The 21,651-nt window shown below is 45.8% G+C and overlaps 1 protein-coding gene across 1 annotated transcript; it reads left to right on the top strand.

The window, feature by feature from the left end:
- Positions 1–513: 513 nt before the first annotated feature.
- Positions 514–16,507, top strand: LOC144485910 (uncharacterized; the record flags this gene model as incomplete). The annotated part of the gene is made up of 2 exons (XM_078203978.1): positions 514–974; positions 14,907–16,507. Coding segments are annotated over 2 exons (1,125 nt in total), but the record flags the coding sequence as incomplete, so codon positions are not given.
- Positions 16,508–21,651: the final 5,144 nt, after the last annotated feature.

The raw sequence follows: 21,651 nt of genomic DNA, 5'->3' as shown, positions 1-21,651 counted from the left end.
AATTTCTATCCTGTACTGACACTGATGACTTGTGTCAACTTGTTTACAGGATATTGAAAGAGGAATCACAGGCTGAAATCTCAAACGTCACGTCTAGATCTGGCAGAGTCATATTCCTTGGGACCTGAATATCATCGGCCATTGAATCTGGAAGATTTGAAAAGATTTCAAACATTACTGTGACTGGAAAAGCACCAACACACTTCCACATTCGAGTGAGTGTGTTCCAGTGCACTGACTGAAGAGCTTTAACGAGTTACACAGCCTGAATAATTATCACACCATTCACAGTGGGGAGAGACTGTACCCGTGTTGTGTGTGTGGACAAGGCTTCAACTGATTGGCCACCCAAGGGAGAGGCAAGGACACCTGCACCATGGAGAAACCATGGAAATGTGCAGACTGTGGAAAGAGATACAGATACCCCTCTCTGCTGGATGCTCATCGGCGCAACCACACTGGGGAGAGGCCATTCATCTGCTCCGAGTGTGGGGAGGGATTCATTCGGTTCCCCACCTGCAGACACACAAGCGAGTTCACACTGGAGAGAGACCATTCACCTGCTCTCAGTGTGGAAAGGGATTCACTGTGTCATCCACTTTGCAGAGACACCAGCGAATTCACACTGGGGAGAGGCCGTTCACCTGCCCTCAGTGTGGGAAGGGATTCAACCAGTTATCCAATCTATGGACACACCAGCGAATTCACACTGGGGAGAGGCCATTCATCTGCTCTCAGTGTGGGAAAGGATTCACTCGGTTATCCGACCTGCAGACACATCAGCGCGTTCACACTGGGGAGAGGCCGTACACCTGCTCTCAGTGTGGAAAAGGATTCAGTGTGTCATCCACTTTGCATAGACACCAGCGAATTCACACTGGGGAGAGACCATTCACCTGCTCTCAGTGTGGGAAGGGATTCACTCAGTTATCCCACCTGCTGAGACATCAGAGAGGTTACACTGGGGAGAAACCGTTCACCTGCTCAGTGTATAAAAAGGGTTCAGAATTTCATCCCACCTGCTGAGACATCAGAGAGGTTACACTGGGGAGAAACCGTTCACCTGCTCAGTGTATAAAAAGGGTTCAGAATTTCATCCCACCTGCTGAGACACCAACAAGTTCACAGGGGTTGGATTCTGCTGTTATTGTTTCTGCTCTCAATTACATCCAGGACTGCATTTTGTTCATTCTCACAGTTGGTCAATGGGGAGGGTCAGAGGGTTTCTTTCTGCTGGACTGGCCGGTCTCACAACTTGGCCTCCAGTGGGCTGATGCTCTTTGAGTCTTGTTGCGAATACCTGGTTTCAAATTTCACACGGATCACAGAGTGACAGGGTGTGAGGAAGTTCAGAGATATTTAGTCAGCATTTCTGTTTGAAACCCCACCAATGCCCATCCAATTTCCTTTATAATTGTTTATTGTCTCCACTTCCTCCACCCTCGTAGGCAGCGAGTTCCAGGTCATTACCATTCGCTGCATCAAAATATTCTTCCTCACATCCCCCCTGCATCTCTGACCCAAGACCATAAATCTGTGTCCCCCTCACCCTTGTCCCATCAGCGAATGGGAACAGCTTTTCTTTGTCCACCTTATCTAAACCTGTCAGAATCTTGTCCACCTCTATCAAATCTCCCCTCAACCTCATTTGCTCCAAGGGGAACAACCCCAGCCTGACATTGACAATAAAGAACAAACTAACAGAATATGTTAATACCTAAAATCAAATGGGAATGTTTAATTTCTGTTTTAAAGATATTGTGAATATATTGTCCTGGACAATAAAGGAATTGGAATAACTCACCTTGGGTGTGGTTGAATGGAATATATCAATCTGATATCCACCTGCAGTCGAGTGAATGTCTGGAATGTGTAGCTGGAAATCCCTCCTTATGGGCTTACTTACACCTGAGGCATTGTAGCAGTTCAGGAAGGCAGTGTTGGGGTTGACCACGGCCGAGGCAGCTACATACAGCCACATATTCTGTTATAATTGAAGGACAGCAGATTGAATGTGAGGCATTGTGGGACTGGACTATTTTGACCACATTCCTGTGACTGCTCAGTTTCTGCAATCACAGACCATTAAAGCTGCTTAGCAGGGCCCCAACAGAGGACCTGGTGAGAATATTTACTCAGAATGAGTTAGAATTAAACTCATCCCAGGACCGGCTGGTGTTCAGCGGCTGAGATTCCTGAATCTGTAAAAAGGGGGTCCGACCAGTCAACAAACTGGTAGGTAGTTGGTTAAGAAGTTAAAAAGCGTTCTCAGGCATTGTTTAAATTATTTTATCCCAAATTTGTGTTAAGAACTATGAGGGACATGTGACCCGTTAGTCGGTGCAGTAACGGTACACTCCAAATAGCACTGGACTGAAAAGCAGACCTCTGAGAGTAGATTCTAATGGTTATAAACTGACCCAAGCATGGCCAGTGAAAATGTCAGAGCTCGAGTGAGGACTGGACAGGTATCTTACCTGCTATTTGGAAACTAAGAGCAAGAAACTTATTGATAAAATTATTAGAGAATACAGCCAACGTTTCGAGACTGGAAGACATTTCATAACAGCTCTTATGAAGGGTCATCCATACCTGAAACATTGGCTCCACTCTGTCTCCACAGATGCTGTAAGAAGTCTCACAACACCAGGTTAAAGTCCAACAAGTTTATTTGGTAGCAAATACCATAAGCTTTCAGAGCGCTGCCCCTTCGTCAGATGGAGTGGAAACATTTCCACTCCATCTGACAAAGGAGCAGTGCTCCGAAAGCTTATGGTATTTGCTACCAAATAAACTTGTTGGACTTTAACCTGGTGTTGTGAGACTTCTTACTGTGTTCACCCCAGTCCAACGCCGGCATCTCTACATCATGTCCACAGATGCTGCCAGACCTGCTGAGCTTTTCCAGCATTTTCTGTTGTTGTTTCAGATTCCAGCATCCGCAGTGTTTAACTTTTATGATAAAATGATTCGGTCTGATTGGAATCCCCACGACCTTCCTGCAAAACAGAGGGAGTGGTGGCAAAAGGGGAAAAAGGATAAGGATGATAAAGTCTGGGTTCTGATTCTCCGAGTTCATGGAGAATAAACAAAATGAGTGAAGCAATTTATAAAGAACAGAAGTTACCCATCCCTAACAAAAACTGATCAAATTAAAATAATTAGGTTATGGAATATAACAAAAAAATTAAGAGATGAAGTTTACAATCGAGTTTGTTTTGATTTTTATACTTGTGTAAAGTGATGTAATTATGTGCCAATTTTTTTCTGCTCACTCTCCCCATCCCTTTAGGTTCTGTAGGAAAGTTAACCCTTTCAGCAGACAGTTCATTTCTTTTCAAATCATCTGAAAACTCATGTCTATTTTAGTTTATAATTGAAGATTTCTGGGAATTGGCTAAGATGGGCTTTTGACATTTTTAAAGTAAAACAAAGTGGTCTTGAGAAGGCAATTTGGTAGAGAGAGGTGGAGGGAGAGATGTTTACAGAGAGGTTTTGAGAGCTGTTGGTTTTACAAGTTATCCATGTTTTTGGAGCGGTCACTTCATGTCCTGGTCTGAGAGGGATGGAGAGAAGTCTGTTCAATTGTTAATGTTAAACTTTCTCTATGAACTGTTAATCGACACTCTGTTTTAACCTTTCTGACTTGTTTCATTTTTAATGATTAATAAACTTTTGAATTCGCGATTTAAATTGTTCTTTCTTGCCAGATGGTTAAGTCACTGGAACCTGTTGTGATTTACGATTAGGGAGGTTATTGTAAACAAAAGAACCCCCATAAATCTTAGTTCAAATAAATCAAAGTTCTTACAAATGGAATGCTATCCTTTATTACAAGAGAAATTGAACATTGGAGTAAAAATGTTCTGCTTCAGTTATGATGTGGAGATGCCGGCGTTGGACTGGGGTAAACACAGTAAGAAGTTTAACAACACCAGATTAAAGTCCAACAGGTTTATTTGGTAACAATTGCATTTGATTCATTGATTAACTATAACTCAATTAAGGCTCATGACTTTCTCATCTGTTAATGACTGGTAGCTAATAAATAGCTACCAGGTGGGGCAGATGTTTGAGGGCAAATCAACATCTGGCATGTGGGAGGCTTTCAAGTGTAAGTTGATAGGGATTCAGGACCGGCACATTCCTGTAAGGATGAAGGATAAGTATGGCAAGTTTTGGGAACCTTGGATAACGAGAGATATTGTGGGTCTAGTCAAAGAGAAAAAGGAAGCATTTGTCAAAGCTATGAGGCTGGGAACACACGAAGCAAGTGTGGAATGCAAGGAAAGTAGAAAGAAACTTAAGCAAGGAGTAAGAAGGGCTAAAAGGGGTCACGAAAAAGCATTGGCCAGCAGGATTAAGGAAAATCCCAAGGCTTTTTATACATATATAAAGAGCAAGAGGGTAGCCAGGGAGAGGGTTGGCCCACTCAAGGACAAGGGAGGGAATCTATGCGCGGAGCCAGAGGAAATGGGCGAGGTATTAAATGAGTACTTTGCGTCAGTATTCACCAAAGAGAAGGACTTGGTGGATGAGGAGTCTGGGAAAGGGTGTATAGATAGTTTGAGTCATGTTAAGATCAAAAAGGAAGAGGTATTGGGGTTCTTGAGAAACATTAAGGTAGACAAGTCTCCAGGGCTTCATGGGATATGCCCCAGAATACTGAGAGAGGCAAGGGAGGAAATTGCTGGGGTCTTGAGAGAAATCTTTCTATCCTTACTGGCGACAGGGGAGGTCCCAGAGGATTGGAGAATAGCCAATGTTGTTTCTTTGTTTAAGAAGGGTAGCAAGAATAATCCAGGTAATTACAGGCCGGTGAGCCTTACATCAGTGATAGGGAAATTATTGGAGAGGATTCTTCGACACAGGATTGATTCCCACTTGGAAAGAAGTGGACGTATTAGTGAGAGGCAACATCGTTTTGTGAAGGGGAGGTCGTGTCTCACGAACTTGGTCGAGTTTTTCGAGGAAGTGACAAAGATGATTGATGAGGGTAGGGCAGTGGATGTTGTCTACATGGACTTCAGTAAGGCCTTTGACAAGGTCCCTCATGGCAGACTGGTGCAGAAGAAGTCGCATGGGATCAGAGTTGAGCTGGCAAGGTGGATACAAAACTGGCTCAGTCAAAGAAGACAGAGGGTGGTGCGTTTCTGAATGGAGGGCTGTGACAAGTGACATTCCTCAGGGATCAGCGCTGGGATCTTTGCTATTTGTAATATATATAAATGATTTGGAGGATAATGTAACTGGTTTGATTAGTAAGTTTGCAGACGACACAGAGGTTGGTGGATTTGCGGGTAGCGATGAGGACCATCAGAGGATACAGCAGGATATAGATCAGTTGGAGACTTGGGCAGAGAGATGGCAGATGAAGTTTAATCCGGATAAATGTGAGGTAATGCATTTTGGAAGATCTAATACAGATAGGAAATATACAGTAAATGGCAGAACCCTTAAGAGTATTGATAGGCAGAGGGATCTGGGTGTACAGGTACACAGGTCATTGAAAGTGGCAATGCAGGTGGAGAAGGTAGTCCAGAAGGCATATGGCATGCTTGCCTTCATCGGCCGGGGCATTGAGTTTAAAAATTGGCAAGTCATGTTGCAGCTTTATAGAACCTTAGTTCGGCCACACTTGGAATATAGTGTTCAATTCTGGTCGCCACACTATCAGAAGAATATGGAGGCTTTAGAGAGGGTACAGAAAAGATTTACCAGGATGTTGCCTAGTATGAAGGACATTAGCTATGAGGAGAGGTTGGAGAAACTTGGTTTGTTCTCACTGGAACGACAGAGGATGAGGGGCGACCTGATAGAAGTCTACAAGATTGTGAGAGACATGGACAGAGTGGATAGTCAGAAGCTTTTTCCCAGGGTGGAAGAGTCAATTACTCGGGGGCACAGGTGTAAGGTGTGAGCGGCAAGGTTTAAAGGAGATATACGAGGCAGATTTTTTACACAGAGGGTGGTGGGTGCCTGGATCATGTTGCCGGGGCAGGTAGTGGAAGCGGATATGATCGTGACTTTAAGGGGCATCTTGACAAATACATGAATAGGATGGGAATCGAGGGATATGGTCCCCGGAAGGGTAGGGGTTTTAGTTCAGACAGGCAGCATGGTTGGTGCAGGCTTGGAGGGCCGAAGGGCCTGTTCCTGTGCTGTAATTTTCTTTTGACTATTGGCATTATTTTATAATGACGACTGCATTTGCTTTTTTCTTTGTATCTTGGAGCCTGCAAGCTCACTTTCCGTTGTATTTGTGCACTATACAATGACAACATTGAAGTGATTTGGACCCGCCAAATGCTATCCATCAAAAAGCAGGTCATGAAGAAAGTCCAATTTTGGGTTGGCATCAATTTGAAGCTCACAAACGGTCCACCTTAAATTACCAAGGAATTGGCATTTCCTACTTCCTCGACCTGGTTTCTAATCACTGGCTGAACTTTAACTTTTTTAAAAGCACAACCTCAGAATTAAGGGACGATCCTTTAAAACAGAGATGAGGAGGAATTTCTTCAGCCAGAGAGTGGTCAATCTGAGGAACTCTTTGCTGCAGAAGGCTGTGGAGGCCGGGTCATTGAGTATCTTTAAGACAGAGATATATAGGTTCTTGATTAACAAGGGGATCTGGGGTTATGGGGAAAAGGCAGGAGAATGGGGATGAGAAAAAAATCAGCCATGATTGAAAGGCGGAGCAGACTCGATGGGCCGAGTGGCCTCGTTCTGCTCCTATGTCTTATGGTCTTAAGGAGTCAAATTTTATTAATACTCTGATTAGAAGTAATGCATACCCGACAAGAATTTTTTTAGCATTTGGAAAATCCAGAGATAGTGAATTATGCTGAAGTTGCAACTCCGTGAACGAAACGATTGGACATATTTGAGACTCTTGTCCTTTTGTCAAAAATGCCAGAATCCTCAGACACAATAAGATCTTGCATCAATTGGAGGAGTATGCACACACACATCATTTTAAAGTTATTTCAGGACCCCCAATAAGAACGGCCGATAAAACAACTGTATAAACCCGACATGCTGATCAGCAATGGGAAAGAAGTTGCGGCTGTTGATATCACAACAAGATTGAAGATAACATTAATTCTCTGGAAAAAGCATGGGATGAAAAGGTTAAGAAGTATCAACATCCAACTAAAGAGATGAAACAACTGACAGGTGGCTCTACTGTGAAGTTTTTTGGGTTTATTATAGGTGCCAGGGAAAATGATGTACACAAAATAACCTGATGTTGAAATTCCTCAATATCCAGAAATTTAAATTGTTTGTGGAACAAATCTGCCGACTGGCATTGTTACAGACGGTAAAAATGTTACAGATTTTTACAGACAAATGATGTTGCCTTATTGTTAACCACTTTTAATTCTTTTTTTCTTTTTGTATGTTTTGACATTTTATATGCTGATTTGTATATCTTGATCTTGTTTCTTTTCTTTAATTCATATTTTATTTAATAAAGTTTACTCTGTAATTTTATAATATATGCAACATCAAAACACACATGAAATGATGAGGGATTTATACCATTGTCAAGAGGCGTGTCTCATTAGCTCTGCATTACCCCGATTGGTTTTATTCTGCAGTTACAAAGGCATTAATTTAATATTTACAATTTTATTTTTTTAGCCCTCGATGGGTCGCCGGCATCGGAGCATCGGGACCCTCCCGATGCATCCTCTGTCAGAACACCGACATGCCCTGCCCCTGAACGACCCTCCCCCGCACCCCCTTGGCAGAGATTCCCCCCCCCCAAGCCAATCACAACCCCCCCCCATGCAGAGCTCCCCTCTTGACAAGCACCCCCCCTTGCAAAAGCCCCCCCATCATGTTAAATACCTCTCCAGGTCCCACCACCACACGCCCCACCCCCTTGGCACCGTCCATGGTGCACTTAGGGCACGCAACCAGGCACTGCTACGATGCCAGGTGGGCATGCCAGTGTGGCATTGCCCAATTTGCACTGCCCAGATATTCCCCCAAATCACCTGGTGGTTTCTTTGGCCTCTGATTCCACCGCCCCCCCCCCCCCTCCCCTCCCCTCCACCCCCCCCCCTCCCCCCTCCCCATCAGCGTGGTCCAAGCACCTGGTCCCCGCTGGTGAAGACCAGCAGTGATTCTCGTTGGTGTGATGTCTCAACCGTACCGAACCGAATCCAACAATCATATTGCAATGTAAGCAACTCTATGCAATTAGCCTTCACCCTCTTTCTGGTCACAAAACCATTCACGCCGGCAAAACAGGGCCAGGAAGATAGCAATACTTTCGTCTCGCAAGCCTATCTTCCCAGCTCACCGCGCTGATCGAGCGGCAAGTCAAGCCGGTAAGATCACCCCCTGTATCTTTCTTTCACACTCAGACTGAACCAATCAGCCTTATTCTTGAGGCAGATTTCACAGAATATAACGTCTTCTGGCTGATCAAAAGGAAAGAAGAAATTCTTAGTTTAAACAGTTGCTGCTAGCTACACAGATTCCACAAGCGTTTAGGTGAATACAGTATTCATTTTGAAATAAAGGTCCAGTCACGATAGAGTTGTGGAACACCTCCGCTCAGTCCACAAGCATGACCCTGACCTTCCACTTGCTTGCCATTAGAATTCACCACCTTGCTCTCACACTCACATTTCTGTCCTCGGCCTGCTGCAATGTTCCGGAGAAGCCCAACACAAGCTGGACAAACAGCCCCTCATCTTCCGATGAGGCACTTTACAGCCTTCTGGACTCAACATTGAGTTCAACAACTTCACACCCTGAACTCTCTCCTCCATTTTGATTTGTTGTTTTTTGCCGAGTGCCAGTCTGCATCTTGTTTTTGTTTTTTTGCTTCCAGACAGAGCTGTCCTTTATCCTGCCATTAACACTTACTCTGGACCAATGCTTTGTTTCTTTACTGTAACCATTCCCTCTCCCTTTGCCTTTTGTTCCGGGATATTTTTGTCATTTAATCTCACCCGCCCTCTCACCAATCCCTGACTTTCCCTTTTGTTCTACCTGCCCCTCCCCCCTTTCTCAGCAGCATCAAACCCATCACATTTCTCCCTCTCTTTCGTTTTGAAGTAGAGCTGCATTGGACATAAAAAGTTATCTTTGTTTCTCTCTCCACAGATACTGCCAGAGCTGCTGCGATTTTCCAGTTCTTTCTGTGTTTATTTCAGAGCTAACTGTAGCAGTGGGAAAAACACTATTTATTATGCAGATAAAATAAATGTCCTTCATCAGCTTTTGTGGATCATTTCAGTGGAAATGTGCTCTCCCAGGCACAAAGAGCATCAGCCCACTGGAAGCAAAGTCATGAGACTGTCCAGTCCAGCAGAAAGAAACCCCCCGACCCTCCCACTTCACCAACTGTCAGAATGAACATGGTTCAGTCCTGGATGTGATCAACAGCAGCAATAACAGCAGAATCCAACCCCTGTCATCACTTGTGAACTCGCTGGTGTTTCAGCAGGTGAGATGACTGAATGAATCCCTTCCCACACACAGCAGGTGAATGGTCTCTCCCCAGTGTGAACTCGCTGGTGTGAGAGCAGATAGTATGAATCACTGAATCCCTTCCCACACAGAGAGCAGCTGAACGGTCGCTCCTCAGTGTGAATGCGTTGGTGGGACATCAGTGCCCAAGAACTTTTGAAACCACTTCCACAGTCAGAACATTTAAAAGGTCTCTCCTGGGTGTGGGTGACTTTGTGTTTCAGCAGGCTGGATGACTGAGTGAATCCCTTCCCACACACAGAGCAGGTGAATGGCCTCTCCCCGGTGTGAACTCGCTGGTGTTCCCGCAGGCTGTCTGACCATTTAAACTTCTTTGAGCAGTGAGAGCAGCTGAACAGTCTCTCCTCAGTGTGAATGCGCTGGTGGGCCTTCAGATTCTCAGCACGTTTGAAGCCACTCCCACAGTCAGGGCATTTAAAGGGTTTCTCATTGCTGTGAGTGAGATTGTGTTTCATCAGGCTGTGTGACCGAGTGAATCCCTTCCCACACACAGAGCAGGTGAATGGCTTCTCCCCAGTGTGAGCTCGCTGTGTAGCTGCAGTGCGGATAACTGAGTGAATCCCTTTCCACACTGAGCGCAGGTGAACGGTCTGTCCTCAGTGTGAATGCGCTGGTGGACCATCAGTTCTCTAGACCTTTTGAAGTCGCTCCCACAGTCAGAGCATTTAAAGGGTCTGTCCCGGGTGTGAGTGACTTTGTGTCTTAGCAGGTAGGATGAAGCAGTGAATCCCATCCCACACTCAGAGCAGGTAAACGGTCTCTCCCTGGAGTGAACTCGCTGGTGTACTCACAGGTTGGATGATGTTTTAAATCTCTTTGTGCAGTGAGAGCAGCTGAATGGTCTCTCCTCAGTGTGAATGCGCTGGTGGGACACCAGTTTTCCAGAGCTTTTGAATTCACTCCCACAGTCAGAGCATTTAAAGGGTCTCTCAGGGTGTGAGTGACTTTGTGCCTCAGCAGGTGGGATGAATGAATGAATCCCTTCCCCACACAGAGCAGGTGAATGGCTTCTCCCCAGTGTGACTGCGTCGATGAATTTCCAGCTCAGATGGGAACATGAATCCCTTTCCACAATCCCCACATTTCCATGGTTTCTCCATGGTGTGGGTCTCCTTGTATCTTTCCTCATGTATTGATACAACACGGGTACAATCTCTCCCCGCTGTAAATGCTGAAATGTTTTTTTCAGGCTGTGTAACCGGATAAAGTTGGTTCCACACTCAGTGCACTGGAACACTCTCACTCGGGTATGTTTATGTGTGTCGATGCTTTTCCAGCCACACTGATGTTTAAAATCTTCTGCGCAGACAGAACAGAGAAACATTTCTCCTTCTAGATTCAAAGGCTGATGGTATTCAGGTCCGGATGAATTGAGTGACTCTGTCAGATATTGATGTGAAGTTTGATTTAAGATTTCTGTCTGTAAACCCTCATCTTCTGATATCCTGTAAAAGAAGTTTACAAAATTCACCACTGTCAGTGCAGGACAGAAATTCAGAACAGACAATTCTAGTTTCTATGGAACATTCTTTCCTCCCTCATTCCCCAAAAGCTGTGAATCTCCATCCCACACACTCTCCCTCCATTCTCACTCTGCTGTATCTAATATTCACCCTCCCAATTCTCCTGAAGGTCCTGATTGAAGCTGATTGACAGATCCATGCTCACGGCTTCCTGTCCTAGATTGAGCGAAAAACCGCACCGACCTCCTCAGAAGACAAACACGGGACACGGTGGACAGAGTACCCTTCGTCGTTCAGTACTTCCCCGGAGCGGAGAAGCTACGGCATCTCCTCCGGAGCCTTCAAATGTCATTGATGAAGACGAACATCTCGCCAAGGCCATCCCCACACCCCCACTTCTTGCCTTCAAACAACCGCACAACCTCAAACAGACCATTGTCCGCTGCAAACTACCCAGCCTTCAGGAGAACAGTGACCACGACACCACATAACCCTGCCACAGCAACCTCTGCAAGACGTGCCGGATCATCGACACAGATGCCATCATCTCACGTGAGAACATCATCCACCAGGTACACGGTACATACTCTTGCAACTCGGCCAACGTTGTTTACCTGATACGCTGCAGGAAAGGATGTCTCGAGGCATGGTACATTGGGGAAACTATGCAGACGCTCCGACAACGGATGAATGAACACCGCTCGACAATCACCAGGCAAGACTGTTCTCTTCCTGTTGGGGAGCACTTCAGCGGTCACGGGCATTCGGCCTCTGATATTCGGGTAAGTGTTCTCCAAGGCAGCCTTCACGACACACGACGGCGCAGAGTCGCTGAGCAGAAACTGATAGCCAAGTTCCGCACACACGAGGACGGCCTCAACCAGGATATTGGGTTCATGTCACACTATCTGTTAACCCCCACAGTTGCCTGGACCTGCCGAGTTTCACTGGCTGTCTTGTCTGGAGACAATACACATCTTTTTAGCCTGTCTTGATGCTCTCTCCACTCACATTGTTTTGTTTCTTAAAGACTTGATTCGCTGTAAGTATTCGCATTCCAACCATTATTCATGTAAATTGAGTCTGTGTCTTTATAAACTCTGTTTGTGAACAGAATTCCCACTCACCTGAAGAAGGGGCTTGGAGCTCCGAAAGCTTGTGTGGCTTTTGCTATCAAATAAACCTGTTGGACTTTAACCTGGTGGTGTTAAACTTCTAACTGTCCTGTCCTGGACACAGAGAGCTGGAAATCTCCATGCAGGCTGCCAGACAGATATATGTCTATCTGACTGGACTAACAATGTGTGGAATGTACAGACTGGGGGAACAATGGGTGGGGGCGGGGCTCCCGGGTCCGCGCGCCTGAACCTGGAGACGTCGCCGCGGAGCAGAGCGATTGCTATTGGCTGATTCAGGCAGGGCTCCATTGTGCCGTCACAATGACTCAGGGGGGCGTTCCCAGCCCATAGTGTCCCATTGGCAGCAATGTCACTGGTTCCAGAAACAAAACACTGCGGATTGGACACCAGCTCAGCGCGGCTGGCGGTCAAAGCCCCGCCCACCCCCACGTGGGCTCGGGTTCGTCCACATGCGGCAGATTGACCAATGACAACGCGTGGAGGACCGGATGGGCATTGGTCCTCCAGCCAATCAGAGTCCGGGTCTTGTGTCAATTCCTGCACGGAGCTTCCTCCATTGTTGCCCAGCAAAGCTGCTACTGTTCTCTCTCTGAGTGAAGATTGAGCTTCAGACAGACTAAAATTTCTTCTATCATCAACATCTGTGAGTTAAACGCTTTCTTCCCCCCGCCCCTTTCCATTTCTTTTCTCATTCTGGGGAAAAATTGGGGCCTTGGAGCAACTGAAGGGAAAAGAAGTGAATCCAGGGAGGCTGCAGACTCTGGAAAGGTTGGCCCAGGTTTCTCTCTCTCTTAAAGACATTGACATCCTTTGCTCCCTCAGCTTGACACATTTATTTGTCTGGTTAAAAGGATGGTCTGTTTCCTAATGTTGACAATTAAAGGGCTGTTTTCCCCAGGTGATGTCTGACTTTTAAGGGAAGAGTAAATTAATATTGTACACATTAATCATAGAATCCCTACAGTGCAGAAGGAGGCCATTCGGCCCATCAAGTCTGCACTGACTACAATCCCAGGCTCTCTTCCCGGAACCCCTCAGATCACCCTGATAATCCCCCTGACACGAGAGTCAATTTAGCACGGCCAATCAACCTAACCCACACATCTTTGGACTGTGGGAGGAAACCGGAGCACCCGGAGGAAACTCACGCAGACACGGGGAGAATGTGCAAACTCCACACAGACAGTGAACCGAGGCCGGAATTGAACCCAAGTCCCTGGCACTGTGATGCAGCAATGCTGTATCTAATATTGTAAGAAGTCTCACAACACCAGGTTAAAGTCCAACAGGTTTATTTGGTAGCAAATACCATAAGCTTTCGGAGCACAGCTCCTTCGTCAGATGGAGTGGATATCTGCTCTCAAACAGTGCAAACAGACACAAAAATCAAGTTACAGAATACTGATTAGAATGCAAATCTCTACAGCCAGCCAGGTCTTAAATGTACAGACAATGTGGGTGGAGGGAGCATTCAACACAGGTTAAAGAGATGTGTATTGTCTCCAGACAGAACAGCTAGTGAGATTCTGCAAGTCCAGGAGGCAAGCTGTGGGGGTTTCACAGATGTGATAAATAATGAGGAGCAAAGCCTCAGATTACAACAAGATGCAGATGGGCTGGTTAGATGAACAGAGCAATGGCAAATTCAATTTAACCCTGGAAAGTATGAGGTAATTCATTTTGGGAGAACTAACAAGACAAGGGAACATACAATGAATGGTTGGTCCCCAGGAAGTACAGAGGACCGGAAGAATCTTGGGGTGCATTTCCATCAGACCCTGAAGACAGCAGGATAGATTAATGAAATGGTTAAGAAGGGATTTGGGATACTTCCCTTTGTTAGCCGAGGCAGAGAATATAAGAGAAGGAGGTTATGATGGAGTTATGCACAATGCACACAGCTAGAGTACTGCGTGCAAATCTGGTCACCACACAAGAACAAGGACATGATTGGGTCCTGGCGACTTGTCCACCCTGAGCCACTGAATGGGAAAGAAGTGAATCCACTCTGTACATTCCACACATTGTTAGTCCAGTCATATAGACATAGATCTGTCTGGCAGCCTGCATGGCGATTTCCAGCTCTCTGTGTCTGGGACAGGAAGCAGTTCGCATAAATCTGTCAATCAGTCTGAATCAGAATGTTCAGGAGAATTAGGGGGGGGGGGGGAGGTGAGTATTAGATACAGCAGTGTGAGAATGGAGGGAGAGTGTGTGGGATGGAGATTTATAGCTTTTGGGGAATGAGTGAGGAAAGAATGTTCCATAGAAACTAGAATTGTCTGTTCTGAATTTCTATCCTGTACTTACAATAATTACTTTTGTAAATTCCTTTTACAGGATATCAGAAGGTGAGGATTTACAGACAAATACCCAGAACAAACATCACACCAACATCTAACAGAGTCACTCAATTTATCGGGACCTGAATATTATCGACCTTTGATTCGAGAAGGAGAAATGTTTCACTGTTCTTTCTGCTTCAAAAGATTTTAAAGATCAGTGTGACTGGAAAAGCACCGAGACACACACACACCCCCAAGTGAGAGTGTTCCAGAACACTGAGTGTGGAAAGAGCTTTAACCAGTTACACAACCTGAAAATACATCGCAGCATTCACAGCGGGAGAGACTGTACCTGTGGTCTGTGTGAGATTTAACTGATTGTTTAACCTGGAGAGTCACAAGGACACCCGCACCATGGAGAAACCGTGGAAATGTGGGGACTGTGGGAAGGGATTCAAAGCTCCATCTGATCTGGAAACTCATCGACGCAGTCACACTGGGGAGAGACCGTTCACCTGCTATGTGTGTGGGAAGGGATTCAGTCACTCATCCAGTCTGCAGAGACACCAGCGAGTTCACACCGGGGAGAGACCGTTCACCTGCTCTGTGTGTGAGAAGGAATTCACTCACTCATCCGACCTGCAGACACACCACCGAGTTCACACTGGGGAGAAACCGTTCACCTGCTCGCAATGTGGGGAGGGATTCACTCGGTTATCCAATCTGCGGACACACCAGCGAGTTCACACTGGGGAGAGACCGTTCATCTGCTCTCAATGTGGGGAGGGATTCACTCAGTTATCCCACTTGCAGACACACCAGCGAGTTCACACTGGGGAGAGGCCATACAGCTGCCCTCAGTGTGGGAAGGGATTCAGTCATTCATCCACCCTGCGGACACACGAGCGACTTCACACTGGGGAGAGACCGTTCACCTGCTCTCAGTGTGGGAAAAGATTCGCTCAGTTATCCACCCAGCGAGCACACCAGCGCATTCACACTGGGGAGAGGCCCTTTACCTGCTCTCAGTGTGGGAAGGGATTCAGAGTTTCATCCCACCTGCTGAGACACCAGCGAGTTCACATTGGAGAGAGGCTGTTCACCTCTCAGTGTGGGAAGGGATTCAGAGCTTCATTTGCCCTGCTGAGACACCAACACGTTCATGAATGATATTCGGGGTTGAATTTTGCTGTTGTTGTCTCTGCTCTCAATTACATCCAGGACTGCATTTTGTTCATTCTCACAGTTAGTCAATGGGGAGGGTCAGAGGGTTTCTTTCTGCTGGACTGGCCAGTCTCACGACTTTGCCTGCAGTGGGCTGATGCTCTCTGAGTCTTGTTGCGAATACCTGGTTTTAAATTTCACAAGGGTAACAGAGTTCAAAGAATCAAAGAAACCCGACGGTGCAGAAGGAGGCCATTCGGCCCATTGACTCTGCACCGACCACAATCCCACCCAGGCCCTATCCCCATAACCCCATGCATTTAGCTTAGCTGGCCCCCCTGATACTAAGAGGCAATTTAGCATGGCCAATCCACCTAACCTGCACATCTTTGGACTGTGGGAGGAAACCGGAGCACCCGGAGGAAACCCATGCAGACACGATGGGAATGTGCAAACTCCACAAAGAAGTGACCCAAGCCAGGAATCGAACCCAGGCTGGAAGTTGAGAGATATTTAGTCAGCATTTCTGTTTGAAAGCCCCCAAATGCTCATCCAATTTCCTTTGTAATTGTTTATTGTCTCCACTTCCTCCACCCTCGTAGGCAGCGAGTTCCAGGTCATTACCATTCGCTGCATCAAAATATTCTTCCTCACATCCCCCTCCTGCATCTCTGAGCCAAAATCTGCGTCCCCCTCATCCTTGTCCCATCAGCGAATGGGAACAGCTTTTCTTTGTCCACCTTATCTAAACCTGTCAGAATCTCGTCCACCTCTATCAAATCTCCCCTCAACCTCCTTTGCTCCAAGAGGAACAATCCCAGCCTGACATCGACAATAAAGAACAAACTAACAGAATATGTTAATACCTGAAATTACCTCAATGTTTAATTTCTGTTTTAAAGATATTGTGAAGATATTGTCCTGGACAATAAAGGAATTGGAATAACTCACCTTGGGTGTGGTTGAATGGAATATATCAATCTGGAATCCACCTACAGTCTAGTGAAAGTCTGGAATGTGTAGCTGGAAATCCCTCCCTAACAGCACTGTGGGTGTACTTACACCTCAGGCATTATAACAGTTCAAGAAGGCAGTGTTGGCGCTGATCGTGGCCGAAGCAGCTACTTACAGCCACATATTCTGTTATAATTGAAGGACAGCAGATTGAATGTGAGGCATTATGGGACTGGACTATCTTGACCACATTCCTGTGACTGCTCAGTTTCTGCAATCACGGACCATTAAAGCTGCTTAGCAGGGCCCCGACAGAGGACCTGGTGAGAATATTTACTCAGAATGAGTTAGAGTTAAACTTATTCCAGGATCGGCTGGTGTCCAGCGGCTGAGATACCTGAATCTGTAAAAAGGGGGTCTGACCAATCAACAAACGATGATAGGTAGTTGGTTCTCAGGCATTATTTAAATTATTTTATCATAAATTTGTGACCCGGTAGTCGGTGAAGTGACGGTATTCTCCAAGTAGCACTGGAGTGAAAAGCAGATCTCTGAGCGTACATTCTAATGGTTATAATCGTATCCAAGCATGGATAGGATTATAACCAGAGCTCGAGTGGGGACTGGACAGGTCTCTTACCTGCTATTTGGAAACTAAGAACAAGAAACTTATCGATACAATGAGAAGAGAAAAGAGCCAACGTTTTGAGTCTGGATTACACTTCAGAAGAGCTCTTATGAAGGGTGATCCAGACTCGAAACATTGGCTCTATTCTCTTTCCACAGATACTGTCAGACCTGCTGAGACTTTCCAGCAATTTCTGTTTTGTTTCAGATTCCAGCATCCGCAGTATTTCACTTTTATGATGAAATGATTAGTTCTGATTGGAATCCCCACGACCCTCCCGCTAAACAGAGGGAGTGGTGGCAAAGGGAGAAAAAGGATAAGGATGATAAAGTCTGGGTTCTGATTCTCGAGCCCATGATGAATTAACAAAATGAGTGAACCAGTTTATAAAGAACAGAAGTTACCCATCCCCAACAAAAACTGATCAAATTAAAATAATTAGGTTGAGGAATATAACAATAAAAATGACGTTTAAAAAAGTTTGTTTTGTTGTTACTGAACTGTATTGTTGTCATTTTGTTGTTATCACACTGTATTCACCTCAATGTTTGTGGAATCTGTGTAGCGAGCAGGAATTGTTTAAACTAAGAATTTCTTCTTTGATTTTGATCAGCGAGAGGACATTATATTCTGTGAAATCTGCCTCAAGAATAAGGCTGATTGTTCAGTCTGAGTGTGAAAGAAAGATACAGGAGGCGATCTTACCGGCTCGACTCGGCGCTCGATTAGACCGGTGAGCCAGGAAGATAGCGTGCGAGACTAAAGGATTGCTCTCTTCCCGGCCTGTGTTTTGCCGGCTTCATTCCCAGAAAGGGAGTGAAGGCTATTTGCACAGAGTTGCCTACATTACAATGTGATTGGTGGGTTCAGCATGGCTGCTTCCCCCACTCGCTGGCGAGACGTCACATCGCCGAGAACCACTACTGGTCTTCACCAGCGGGGACCAGGTGCTTGGGCCACACTGGGGGTGTGGGATCGGAGGCCATTGAAGCCACCATGGTGGTCAGGGGCAGTGCCCATTGGGCAATGCCACATTCAGTACCCTCCTGGCACCCTGGCAGTGCCCAGTTGAGCACCATAAGTGTACCATGGGCAGTGCCAAGGGGATGGGTGGGGCTTAGTGGAGGGGTATTTATAATGACTGGGGGCTTATGCAAGGAGGGTGGACGCCAAGCGGCGAGCTTTGCATGGGGGAGGGTGATCGGGTGGTTGAGGTGAATCTCTGCCAAGGGGAGTGGATGTGCACGGGGGGGCATTCAGGAATTGGCCACGGAGGGGGCATCATGGTGATTGAATGAGAAGTGACCTTAATTGAGTTACAATTAATGAATCAGTCGTTATAGGAAAAGACTGAGTTTTTATTTGCTGTTAAAATGTAAAATCTTAATTGCTGTGTATGTAACGAATGTGCAATGAAGATACATTTTTAAAGTTTATTTATTTGTGTCACAAGTAGGCTCACATTAACACTGCAATGAAGTTACTGTGAAAATCCCCTAGTCACCACACTCCGGCGCCTGTTCGAGTTACATGGAGGGAGAATTTAGCACGGCCAATGCACCCTAACCAGCACATCTTTCAGACTGGGGAAGGAAACAGGAGCAGCTGGAGGAAACCCAGGCAGACACAGGGAGAACATGCCGACACCACATGGACAGTGACCCAAGCCGAGAATCGAAACCAGATCCCTGGCGCTGTGAGGCAGCAATGCTAACCACTGTGCCACCGTGCCGCAGCTGGCGTAGTGTACTGGCGAGAGAGATCTTCAAACTCTGATTAGCCTCAACATTTGAAACTGTGTGAATAAGGGATTGTATAGAATCAGATAAAGGGATAGTATGAACCAGTTCTCTTGTATTCCTGTCTAAGATAATGAGAGAAAGTGGTGTCAGTAATTGAGGATCCAATTCAATTAATCTGGTGACCAAATTGACCAATTGTCATGTTCCAACAGGCCCAACTCTGACGTGTGGTAACGGTCACTTTGGGGATAAAAGTAGAGGTTCTGAAGGTTTTCCTTGTGAACCAAATTCTGAAGCCTCCCAAGGCCGAGTTCCAAGGAAATTACTGTCAAAGAAGGAGCCAGACTCCCAAGGCTGAATTCCACAAGAATTCCTGACAAAGAAGGAGCCAGAGAGGGTTACTCTTCTACAGACTGATCACCCGCATGAAGTTGTAAAAGTCAATGTCTTAAAGTTTATTTATTAGTCACAAGTAGGCTTACATTCACGCTGCAATGAAGTTACTGTGAAATTCCCCTAGTTGCCACACTCTGGCGCCTGTTCAGGTACACTGAATGAGAATTTAGCATGGCCAATCCACCTAACCTGCACATCATTGGGCTGTGGGAGGAAACCGGAGGACCTGGAGAAAACCCATGCAGACATGGGGAGAATGTGTAGACTCCACACAGACAGTGACCCAAGCCAGGAATTGAACCCGGGTCCCTGGCGCTGAGAGGCAGCACTAACCACTGTGCCACCGTGGTCAGTTGTTCAGTAAACCTTTTTCATTCAATAAATTTGGGCGGCACGGTAACACAGTGGTTAGCACTGCTGCTTCACAGCTCCAGGGTCCCAGGTTCGATTCCCGGCTCGGGTCACTGTCTGTGTGGGGTTTGCGCATTCTCCTCATGTCTGCGTGGGTTTCCTCCGGGTGCTCCGGTTTCCTCCCACAGTCCAAAGATGTGCGGGTTAGGTTGATTGGCCAGGTTAAAAATTGCCCCTTAGAGTCCTGGGATGCGTAGGTTAGAGGGATAAGCAGGTAAATATGTGGGGGTAGGGCCTGGGTGGGATTGTGGTCAGTGCAGACTCGATGGGCCGAATGGCCTCCTTCTGCACTGTAGGGTTTCTATGATTCTATGAAATTTCTTAAATTTACTATCCAGAGAATTCTGCCTTTACCACAAAGAGGGAACAGGCTACAGATGATTTAAAGAGAAACCATTTGTGTCCAGAACATTGTGAACATCCTTTTACTCTGGTTGTCTTTGATCCTCAAGTCATTTTCTGTTTGTTTTAACCATGTTCTGTTTCATTAATAAACTTTTATCAGTAAAAATATTTGATTTTTCTGGACTTTTCCTGCTGAGATTGATGCACTTTAGGGAAAGTGGGTGAGAGGGGTTGGCAGGCTCTTTAACAGAAAGTGAGTCCCTCTAAGGTAATTGGCAAAGGAGCCAGAGGGGGAGATGGGATTTTATTTTATTTTTTGACACAGCGAGTTGTTCTGATCTGCCTGAAAGCAGATTCAATAGAATCTTTCCAAAGGGTAAAGACTTGAAAGGGAAGAATTTGCAGGGCTGTGGGGAAAGAACAGAGCAGTTGATGAATCAGAGAGTCCTTTCAAAGAGATAGCAGGGGCACGATGGGCTGAAGGGTAACCTCCTGCAGCCTGTCAATCTCAGCCTCCTGCTTTTGTGCAGGTTAAAAGGGGCAGATTTCAGTGCAGCCTCTTCTCTGTATCTGTATTTAAAGAGACAGGTTTCTCTTTAGCTCTGAGTGACAGATATAACAATTGGTTGGAGGCCCATTTCCCACTCAGTCCTCCAGCACCTTCCTGTCTCTCTATTAGTGCGACGCCCAGGGCAGTTTCCCAACTGGGGCACAGGCCCCGTTATTCTCGGCTAAATTCAGCCCTCAGCTCCGTCGCCTGGCTGTCATTGACACGAGCAATAGAGAGACAGGAAGGTACCCTAGGCTCAAATGGGAAGTCGAAACGTGTGGCTTTAAATGAACTGTTAGGATCTCTGATGATCAACAATTAAAAAAAGAATTCTAAACCCAGTGAGTAAATTAAAGAATCACATGACAAAACTTCAAGTTTTCTGATGTTTACTCCAACAAACTGGAGGCAACAATGATTAAACACTTTTTTATCGGGAACATAGCCCTGAAACTGTACAATTAAACTTTGCCCTTTTACTCTTAACACCATTAAATATCCACTCAATGAATATATTTTACTTTGCCTTGGAATGTTGACACTCTTTCTCCAAAAACAGTCCAAAGTGATTCTTTACTCCTCAAGGGTTTATTTCCATTGTTTTCCTTTTCCAGTTTGGCAACCTTTAATCCCAGAACTGTCCTTCACAGTGATGGTTCTCCTGGACATTTTCCCACTAACACAAGCAAGGCGAATCTTCCAGCCTTGTTTCACAATCCTCAGGAATTTGTGACCAACATTCAACATCGGAGCAGAAGTCGGCCATTTGGCCCTTTGAGTCGGCTCCACCATTTATTTAGATCATGGCTGATCTGTCTGTGTTGCGTTCTCGTGCTATACCCGATACTTTTGATGCCCTTATCCAACAAGAATTAGTATAAAGGCAAAATTCTGCTGTTGTTGGAATCTGAAACAAAAACAGAAAATGCTGGACAATCTCAGCAAGTCTGACAGCATCTGGAGAGAGAGAATAGAGACAACATTTTGAGACAGGATTACTCTTTGTCAGAGATGAAGACAAGAAAAATCGGACAAAATTTATCCTGTGAGGGTCAAGAATT

Source organism: Mustelus asterias, unplaced genomic scaffold (genome assembly GCF_964213995.1).
Source record: "Mustelus asterias unplaced genomic scaffold, sMusAst1.hap1.1 HAP1_SCAFFOLD_244, whole genome shotgun sequence".
In the NCBI taxonomy this organism is placed as follows: Eukaryota; Metazoa; Chordata; class Chondrichthyes; order Carcharhiniformes; family Triakidae; genus Mustelus; species Mustelus asterias.
This window is presented reverse-complemented; position numbering and strand designations above follow the sequence as displayed.